This window comes from Trichoderma reesei (genome assembly GCF_000167675.1).
Source record: "Trichoderma reesei QM6a unplaced genomic scaffold TRIREscaffold_14, whole genome shotgun sequence".
In the NCBI taxonomy this organism is placed as follows: domain Eukaryota; kingdom Fungi; phylum Ascomycota; class Sordariomycetes; order Hypocreales; family Hypocreaceae; genus Trichoderma; species Trichoderma reesei.
The window spans coordinates 507,477-516,979 of record NW_006711161.1 but is presented as its reverse complement, the minus strand read 5'-3'; the positions used below and the strand labels follow the sequence as shown (position 1 = coordinate 516,979).

Here is a 9,503-nt window from a genome sequence, read left to right as displayed (position 1 = left end):
CCTGTTGTTTGCCCGCTTCTTCTTCCCCTCTGCAACACTCATCGTCCCCCCCTCCAGCTCCCCCTCCTCAATCTGCCCCTGGCTCTCCAACTCCTTGAGCTTCTCCTGCCCAGAGATGAACATGGTCAAATCCCGGTTCATCTCCTTGAGCTCCGCATTCTCCGCCCTCAGCTCCTCCAGCTGCTTGCGGATCGCCTGCACATCCGCGTCCAGATGCTCGATGCGCTTCATCAGCCCCTCGTTCAGCCGCTTCTCCTCCTGCAGCGACTGGCCGAGGTTCCTGGCGAGGTTCTCGCCCCGCTTCGCCTTGGTCCTCTCGCGCTCGAGATCGCGCTCCATCTGCGGGAGCGTCTCCCGGCTCAGGACCTCGTATTCCTTTTGCAGGGCAGCTTGCTGTTCCCGCGCTTCGGACGCCTCCATGATGGCCTTTTCGGCCTCGGCTGCGTACCTCGACGCCTTGCTGGCGCTCTTGCTCACCATCTCTTCGTAGTAGGCCCGTTGTGACTCAAGCTGGCTGCCTATCAAGTGGGTATATTCGAGCCCAATCGTCTCCAGCTTGGCCCGCGGAACCATGTCTTCATCTGCCCCTTCGCCATTGGCCGTGTGACTGCCTCTCCCGGGCAGCTCAACAACCTTGCCATCGCCCTTGTCGCGGATGAGACGATGCACCCACATGTCGCCCGCATAGTCCCAGACGTGCTGCGTCTCCAGCTCTAGAGCAAAGCAGTGCGCGGTATCCTTCCAGTGGTCTTTAGCGTGTCCTCCTTTGTATCGACCGCAACCCAAGTAGCCACATATCAGGCAGATCCAGAGATCGTCGGCACAATCACAAACACTACACAGGTTCGAGACCGACCCTCCAAACGGCTGGCTGTAGGGATTTGACGGGTCTCTCTCCTCCGAAGGGTTCGTGAAGCGACAAACTGGGCAGCCGGCTCCTTTCCAGCGTTGTAGGCATGTGCAGTGGAAGACATGCGAGCACGGGACGGTCATCAATCCGCTCGTCTCGTCCATTCTCTCCAGGCAGACGGGGCATGTGGGCAGCTCCACAAGATTCGGAGTCGGAGGTGGGAAGGGCTTCAGGCTATGCGAAACGGCAGCCGAGGAAGATGGCATGGAGTAATCGTGGCCCCCAGAAAGGTTTGGTGTTTCGAACGTGATGCTCTTGACGAATACTACGTGGCAGGCTTGTGACTGTTTACAGGTCAGCACATGTCAATTTGAAACAAGAAATGAATGTTCCCAGGTGATCTGTGACATACCCCCATAGAGTTGAAAATCTTGCCATCATATTCCCTCCTCCACAGTTTCGCCCGCTTGCTATCCCGAAACTTGAGCAGCACCAGATATCGATTCATCCGCGAGGTCATAACCATGCGGCAGTGGCTGATGTCTCTCTGCCATCGCTCTCCCAGGAACCCCAGAAAGTCTGCCGGCGTCATGTAAGCCGGGACAGCAGGGATACACAGCGTGGTGCAGTCTTGCTCATTCTCGGTCTCTTCAGCTACCTCGGTGATGGAACCAAGCCCAGGCGTCTCTTCTGCCTCTCGGTAAAAATGTACTATGCCCCATCCGACCTCGGTGTTCTTGCCCTCGAGCTCGACAAACTCTGCCTTTGTCGCCGTCCCTGCGCCGCTAAACGATGGCCCCAAGGCAGGCGCGGCAGATGGTCCGGCGACAGCAGCAGCGGTAGATTTGCTACCTTCGCCAGCCATGTTCCTATTGTATAACCAGTCGGGGTCCAGCGTCTCGATATTGATGCGTCCGAACCTCCAGTCTCGGACCGCAGTCTGCGGTTTCAACCCAGCTGTCGAAGACGGCGGTGGGAAGCTGTTCACTCGTCCCAGCGACTGTCGCTCTGGCAAGGCCTTGGTCTCCCGTTCGCCGTTTTCCGTCGGTGGGCGCGGGGTGCCGCAGTCGATGACTCCGGGCTTCGAGGTTGCGCCAGTCTCCGCTCTGCGCTCCAACGCAGCCAGAGCTCCAAAAGAGATGCGCCTGTTCCTATCGAGCGCCTCGGTGTTGCGCGCTGCCGAGCGGGGAGGTCGAGGATGGGCGGGTAGGTCGTCAAAAACGCTGGTTTCGGTCGATGGCAGCCAGATATCTCGGCGGCTCTGCGCCTCAGATGCTTGATCGCCGGCTGCAGGGTTCTCGGTCGGATAGAGCTCGAATTTGATGTGGAAGAAGTATGAAGTCATTTCCAAGATACCGATCGCGACATCCTCGCAAGGCTGCTCCTCTAAGGTGGTGAAGCTGCCCAAACAGTAGAGATGGGTTGGAGTAAGTTGCGAAAGTCAACGGTCGCGTGCGACAAGAAACTTCCTTCTGGTCAAGGCGGAAAGAGGTGTCTGATCGGAGGCAAATGATGTGGAAGCCAACAGTCAGGCATGGCGGCGCCTGTCGAGCATATATTCCAGATCAGAAGCCCATTTTCAAGGCTGGGGTGGGTAATGGTTATAAATTGCCGGAAGCTTTGGGAAGTGTGCCGAAGGTGGCGGGTCGAGATGTCGTTCTCCACTAGAGGCATGTGACGCATTATCCCAGAGCACGTTGGCATATCAGAACATTCATTTCACGGCTATAGACAGAATTTCACAATGGGAGCAGATTTTGCAGTTCGTGAAATAGACCTCATAAGACGGTCAAGAGTCGTATTGAGGCGTGCCGCAATCTAGGCAACGCCAAAGTGTGCTAACATAAGATATTGATGACCACTGCAAATGGCCAAGTTCCCATATTTGCCTAGAATTCCCAAAAACGCCGAGTCGTCCAACCAATCATAAAAGTGCCATCGTGAAGAGGAGGTGCGTTTACTGGCCGCCACGGAGACGGAGAACCAGGTGCAGAGTGCTCTCCTTCTGGATGTTGTAGTCGCTCAGGGTACGACCGTCTTCCAACTGCTTACCAGCAAAGATCAAGCGCTGCTGGTCAGGCGGGATACCCTCCTTGTCCTGAATCTTTGACTTGACGTTGTCGATGGTATCAGATGATTCCACTTCCAGGGTAATCGTCTTACCCGTCAGTGTCTTGACAAAGATCTGCATACCACCACGGAGACGGAGGACCAAGTGCAGGGTGCTCTCCTTCTGAATGTTGTAGTCGCTCAGAGTGCGGCCGTCTTCCAGCTGCTTACCAGCGAAAATCAGGCGCTGCTGGTCTGGAGGAATACCCTCCTTGTCCTGAATCTTGGACTTGACGTTGTCGATAGTATCAGATGACTCGACCTCCAGGGTGATGGTCTTTCCTGTGAGGGTCTTGACGAAAATCTGCATACCACCGCGAAGACGGAGGACAAGGTGGAGTGTAGACTCCTTCTGAATGTTGTAGTCGGAGAGGGTTCGGCCGTCCTCAAGCTGCTTGCCAGCAAAGATGAGACGCTGCTGGTCCGGAGGGATGCCCTCCTTGTCCTGGATCTTGGACTTGACGTTGTCGATGGTGTCAGAGGACTCAACCTCGAGAGTGATCGTCTTGCCGGTCAGGGTCTTGACGACTGAAGAGAGTTGTTAGCCACTGGCTGCTTGGTGGAGAGACAAGGCTGAGAAACTTACAAATCTGCATACCACCACGAAGGCGGAGAACCAGGTGAAGGGTAGACTCCTTCTGGATGTTGTAGTCGGAGAGGGTTCGGCCATCCTCAAGCTGCTTTCCAGCGAAGATGAGACGCTGCTGGTCAGGGGGGATGCCCTCCTTGTCCTGGATCTTAGACTTCACATTGTCGATGGTGTCGGACGACTCGACCTCGAGGGTGATGGTCTTGCCGGTGAGGGTCTTGACGAAGATCTGCATGATGGCGACTGGGGTGCTGTTCGCTGTTTGGGACTGGAGTATTCGAAGATAGAGCAAAGAAGATGCGCTGTTAACGGCTATTCCTTAGGGAAGAGATGGAAGAGAGAGGTGTGGGAGAGTATGGAGAGAGAGAAGAAGAAAAGAGGAAGAAGTTGGGCTGACGATGGGCAGGAGGAGGTCCTTATGTAGGAACCGAGGGGAGTGGCAGCCTGAAGGGGGGCGGTGACCGTCTGGCAAGTGTGAGCGGCGAAACGAGGGGAGCGCAGTGACCAACCGGTAACTGCACGGGCCCCGGCTTGCTCGCCTTTGGGCCCTGATTCAACTCGGCTACTCTCCCAGTCAGCCGGCTGAAAGAGATACCTCTTCCTGTGGGTCAGAGCAACTTGTACTTTTTACAGATCCTTGCAGCCTGGCTTGACCGAACCTTCCCTCTGCCCTCAGGTAACAGATACCCTATATTACAGAGCCTAATAGCTATAATCTAGGTAACTGTAAAGACAACACCTACGCTGCTTATTTATAGCTGTATGCTAGGCACCTAGGGTATTATAGGTAGGTAGCTGCTGCACTGATAGAAGTTGAAGGATCTTGTAGAGCTTGTGTAAGTTGCAGCGACAGCGAGTACATTAAGTGCGAGTACAGAAGCTTGCTGAAAAGCGTGAGTACAGACACTTTTTTTCTGTACTTGCTGTCTAGCAAATTCCATGAATTCTCTGTACAACTCTTGGCAACTATGCCTATGAAGGTCAAGATCGTGGCTTTTTATAACCCCTGCTAGTACGGTACATTACGCGCAGGGGTTGCGAGCGCGCGATGCTCGGTGAGGTCTCTTAACTCCGAGTTGTGCTGTAAATCCCTGCCAAATTGAGGATAGTGACATCTTTATGCATTCAGCAAGCTTCTGTACTCGCAAAGTAGCCGAGTTGAATCACGGCCTTGGGGGATGTCACTGGCACGTACTGCAACGGGTGAGTGGTGGCAAGTGCCCCCCAGTCATTGATTCATCAGCCAATAGCCCCGAGAATGATCCAGAACCGTCCGGGGAAAGCGCGGCACTGCCGGTACCTCGTCCGCGCGCAGCTCTGCGGTGGAACGCAAAGTACCGGTGGGCCCGGATCCGGATAAAGCGCAGCCAGGCGCTGACTAGGTAGGGGCGCTACAGGTGCTACAGGTGCTACAGGCGCTCACTGGAAGGTGCCTGGCAACCTGACAACCTGACCACAGCGAACAGTCAGCCTGTCGAAGCGCGGGTGGGGCTTATCGCCGCGGCGGCTGTCCAATAGGCGGGACCCGCTGGTGTGTCATCCGGGCAAGAGTGAGCGCCAGAGCGCTGTTTGACTGGCAATCGTGGCTTGTTTGCGCAGCTTGCGGCTCATCAGCGTGGCGATACGAGTACTCTAGACACATGAGGCGAACAAAGAGTGCGAACAATAATTATTAAAGCATTGCCATCCCGCCATCCTCTTGTCCCTGTTCACTGTCCTGGCAAATTCTGATCATGTATGTGTATGTTCGACTTGCCGCCTTTCGACCGAGATGCCGCACCTTCTCTTCCTTCGTCCTCGTACCATCGCGTTATCGGACCAGCGGTCTGCGTCAGTGACGTAGTTGCGCCGCCTATGTACTATCAGTTGCAGCGAAACTTCCATTCAACATCAATCCCGCCCTCCAAACCGTCACTGCTCGTGCGTCGTTGCTTTCAGTCTAGTTAAGAGGTACCTCTAGTTCATCGTCTGCTTACCTGATGCGAAATCGCAATTTGGCCCAGCCTCGCGCTTTTCCTTCGAGTCCAGGAACAGGCAGGAATCTTCCGTCCGAGTCAGGCTGTCGTCATCCGAGCAAGGGTCGAATGCAGCAATTGCATCACCTCCCGCGATTCTCACCTCAGGAGGGGCCGAGACAAGCGTCCTGTTTCTGGTCTTTAGTTTACCTTACTTAAGCAATAGAGTACATACATAGCAACCGGACTGGTGGAGCAGTCCTGCAGCGGGGCCGCGCTTCACGATAAGCCATAAAGGTGCCCGCCTCTGCACCGTGGAAGACCCCTACATTTCCTCTGGTCTAGTAGGTGGTGTTGAGGATGCCCAAGGGGATGGTGTTGAAGATGACAAATGCAGGAATTCTCGAAGCCAAGGGAATATGAGCCATTTACTCAAGATGCTCGAGCTGCTGATAAGAGATGGGCGAATGTTGGTCGAGGCTGGCGATTGTCTGGAAGCGTCCCTGGCTCGTCTCTCCATCCTCTTTCCGACAACGAAGCGAGACGATGGAATCATATCCTCTTATCAGATGTAACATCAATGAAATGAAGCCAGCACATTCGGAACAACAATTTGATTAGCGCGGTAGATCTCTGGCATTTGTCGAGGCTAAGCAGGAGTTGCACCTGGCGATCCTACTCAATTCACGTCTCTCATCTCAACGCCAGAACGCCCTACTAGGCTGTGGAAGAAAAACACCAGACTAGCTTGTTTACTCTACCTACCTAGCTGGGTATATACATGTAACCTATTACTTCTATCTGCTATTACTACTGATGTTTATAAAAGAAACAGGTCTTTAGTTTCTGCTACTATCGCTGTGTACTTCTAGTTTACTGGAGTACCTTGAATAAATTCCAGTTGAGGTACTATGTCCATACCAGGTAGACTGAGGTACAGAAATCTGGCGTTAAACGATTTCATTCCCGTCTTTTCTTTCCACCGCATGTCTAGTAGCTCTACCGGTGGTAATTAGCTGAGATGATCTGATCTGAAATTGCCAGGGGTTGTATTTCTTTAGCAGCCCAAAGGTGCCCATTAATATAGACGGGAACGGAGCAGAGTATCAACGTTGGTCCATCGCAGCGTTGTGGTAGATCTTATAAACACCAACTTTACGACTGTGTTTGCACTCAATCCATGAAACCGTAAAGAAAAAAGACTCGGACGGCCGCAACTCTCGCCTCCAGAGAGGAGCATAGAGAGAACAAGACCATAGCATATGGTGCAAAATGAAATTATCAGAAGATGAATAGCAGATTCTCCCAACTTTTCGACTCCGTCCCTGCCGCTTCCCTGTGCTACCATTTTGCCTGTTCAGCAGATAATAGCATTCAATTCGAGGCCCTCCAAGCATGTACTGCAGGACCAGCCGTGCCCGATTCAAGTCTTTCTTCCCTTGCACTTGTAATGTCCTTCTCCGTCCTGAATTGCGACTGCTGCGGCCTCATTCGCTTATGCTTCTGTGGCGCAAAATAACCAGTGGTTGTAATGCCTTCCAAGCCAAGCATACCTAGGTAATATCAAGTGAAATTCCGTAAGTAATCGCAGTTTTTAAGCTGCATTGTGCCATGTGCGTTCTGAGAGACATTGGCTGCAGATATGCCTTTTTAGACATTCACACAACGCCGTCTCTTCTTTGGCTGTAATTTCTCTTGAACCTCCTCGTCACTTTCCTCTTTGACGTCATTTCCGTCAGTCTGGTCGATATGAAGCTCCATGAACCGACGAAACTGATGAGTCACCCTGGTCTTGAGAAGGAGGCTCTCCAGATGCCGACACTTTGTTCGCAGCATGAGATAAATGCGACCCGACTCCTCGGGGCTGTAACTTTGGATGTACTGGAGGATGCCCAACACTAGAAATATCGCGTCGGCTGTTTCAGCATCGTGAAGCTCGGCCCTGCCATACGGATGGGCGTGCTTCAGATCGTGGTAGTATCTGACTTGGACGCCAACGAGTCTGTACAAAGTTTTCATGGTTTGCTGAATATTGATGAACTTCGGTCCGTCTTCGCAGGCTCTCGTGAAGAATTCAAACGCCTTCCAGTCAGAGTCGTCTTCCTCGCAAGCCTCCTCAACGGCCTCGCGTAGAGCCGACTTTGATCTCTTATGCGCATGAGTAGCTCTCAATTCGGTCCGTAAGGCTTTCCAAGCAATGTGAGTCGCCTTCGGTAGGCTGTCCAGGATGGAGATGACCGTGGAATAGCTTGTTGCTGGATCCATACTCTCCAATGGCGCAACATGAAAGAGGCTATCCAATAGAGACGAGTGGATAGCTTGCTGAGCACCAGCATCAGCACCAGCTTGAAACAGGCGTGGCTCCTTGCGGAGAGTCTCCTCTGGCACGATTTCATCTCCATCAGCGCACAAGAGGCCATGCTCGTTGAGACGGATGACGGAGGTTTTGTTGATGGTGATGTGACCCTTGGCAACAAGATAATCGAGGGCATGTCTCTGGTTGTGGACGTAGGCCTCCATCGTGTCTGGGTCGAGTTTGTTTTGCATGGAGAATCTCATTGAAGGATCCGCCATCTTGAGAGTTGAGCTGGGCGCAGTTTGAGTGGAATGAATACACAGAGATGTTGACCAAAGAGGCTACACTTGAGAAACTTATAGAGTGATCAAGAGAAAAGATGGGATGAGATGAGTGAAAGGAGTGGGATAGAAGAGAGAAGAGAGAAGATAAGGGCGAGGGAGAAAGTGCCTGGAATATATAGGCGTGCTGAACAGCTGTGTGGCCTGAGGAAACAAGAGATCGGGCATGAGAAGGCCAGCTGCGTGCACTGCAGGTGCACGCATCACATGAAGTGACCTTGCCGCCAGCTGCCGAATGAGGGTAACAACAAGTACCTAACGGAGTCGATGCCTCTATGCTTCTCACAGCCTTGCCAGCCGCAGGGTTTGCTCTGCTACGAGGACTACTGCGGAAGACATCTGCTCCAAACGAAATTGGGCAAAGATGAAGCTATTATTGCTTAAACAACGATTCTCGGAGTCCCTGAGTGTCATGTACAGATGTGAAGCATATAGCCCATCAATCGCTACGCTGCTATCCTGATTACCCAAGTTCTCCATGTCTCATCACAGCTTCAGGAGCTTTCTCTCCACTGCTTTCCAGTATCTGACCCAACTTCCGTCTTTGCCTGCTAAGCTCAAGGATTTTGTTCCTTTCGATTCCCGGTCGATAGATTTAGAAGAGATTAAGTCTAGTCGCTACGTTTCAAATAGATTGTATACAGTCTCAATGTTCAATAGATATACTTTCTTTGCGATTGAACTAGGCCTGCGTGCTTCCGAGACTGCCCCCAGCCAATAGTATATGGCATTTTTGTTCTTATTCCTCCCCGACAAAGCTTCACATGGTCTCTGCAACTCCTATCCGGCACTCCGTTTCTTCGCCGTGCTAGTTTGTGTGTGGCCTCAAGGCTCATTTGGTAAACATCTCTACTACTCTCTACCAGCCAATATGGCCTAGGACGCCAACTCGCCACTCGCACTCCCTCCTTATCCGCTGGCCAGACACTTGACAGGATAGTGTAAGATGCGGCGACTCAAAGAGACGGAATCTTCAAAAGAATCGTGGTCAGTACTTGAAGAACCAGCTGTATACTACGCAGACCTCCAGTCACGCCATGGGCCAACCGACTTACACAGAATTTTGTACAGACACATTCATCACACTCGAGACGGCACCCTGAGACACATTTGCTTCCATTAACAATAGTCAAAGCCTTTTTTATTCGTGGCATACCCAGCCATCGCACCCAACTGCCTAACTGGTCAAGGCATGTCAAATCATCCCGCTCCATCCGAGGCCATGTCGAAAGCCGTGGCCCAAGGCGCCTTATACCATGCATGTTCGTCTATGCTGCATAGCCACTCGCCGTAGATTTCAAGCCACTACATCATGCAACATTGAGAACATAGTCGAGAGTGTCCGCCTCTCCGCCGCAAAGAG

General features: G+C 52.6%; 3 protein-coding genes across 3 annotated transcripts; all 3 read right to left on the bottom strand.

Moving 5' to 3' along the window:
- Positions 1-2,195, bottom strand: TRIREDRAFT_49818 (uncharacterized protein; the record flags this gene model as incomplete). The annotated part of the gene is made up of 2 exons (XM_006966729.1): positions 1-1,194; positions 1,263-2,195. Coding segments are annotated over 2 exons (2,127 nt in total), but the record flags the coding sequence as incomplete, so codon positions are not given.
- A 410-nt stretch (positions 2,196-2,605) lies between these two features.
- On the bottom strand, positions 2,606-3,924 carry ubi4 (polyubiquitin). The gene is made up of 2 exons (XM_006966728.1): positions 3,546-3,924; positions 2,606-3,487 (listed from the first exon to the last, which is right to left on the bottom strand). The coding sequence occupies exons 1-2, from the start codon at positions 3,781-3,783 to the stop codon at positions 2,808-2,810; spliced, it is 918 nt and encodes a 305-aa protein (XP_006966790.1). The 5' UTR covers positions 3,784-3,924; the 3' UTR covers positions 2,606-2,807.
- Positions 3,925-7,153: 3,229 nt separating this feature from the next.
- TRIREDRAFT_109081 (uncharacterized protein) lies at positions 7,154-8,077 on the bottom strand (the record flags this gene model as incomplete). The annotated part of the gene is made up of 1 exon (XM_006966727.1): positions 7,154-8,077. The coding sequence occupies one exon, from the start codon at positions 8,075-8,077 to the stop codon at positions 7,154-7,156; it is 924 nt and encodes a 307-aa protein (XP_006966789.1).
- Between the last annotated feature and the right edge of the window lie 1,426 nt (positions 8,078-9,503).

What these genes read in the sequence shown, in the direction of transcription:
- ubi4 (XM_006966728.1), bottom strand. Translation starts at nt 3,783, where the DNA reads ATGCAGATCTTCGTCAAGACCCTCACCGGCAAGACCATCACCCTCGAG. An exon ending in TCGTGGTGGTATGCAGATTT is followed by an intron (nt 3,488 to 3,545) that starts GTAAGTTTCTCA and finishes AACTCTCTTCAG; the next exon opens with TCGTCAAGACCCTGACCGGC.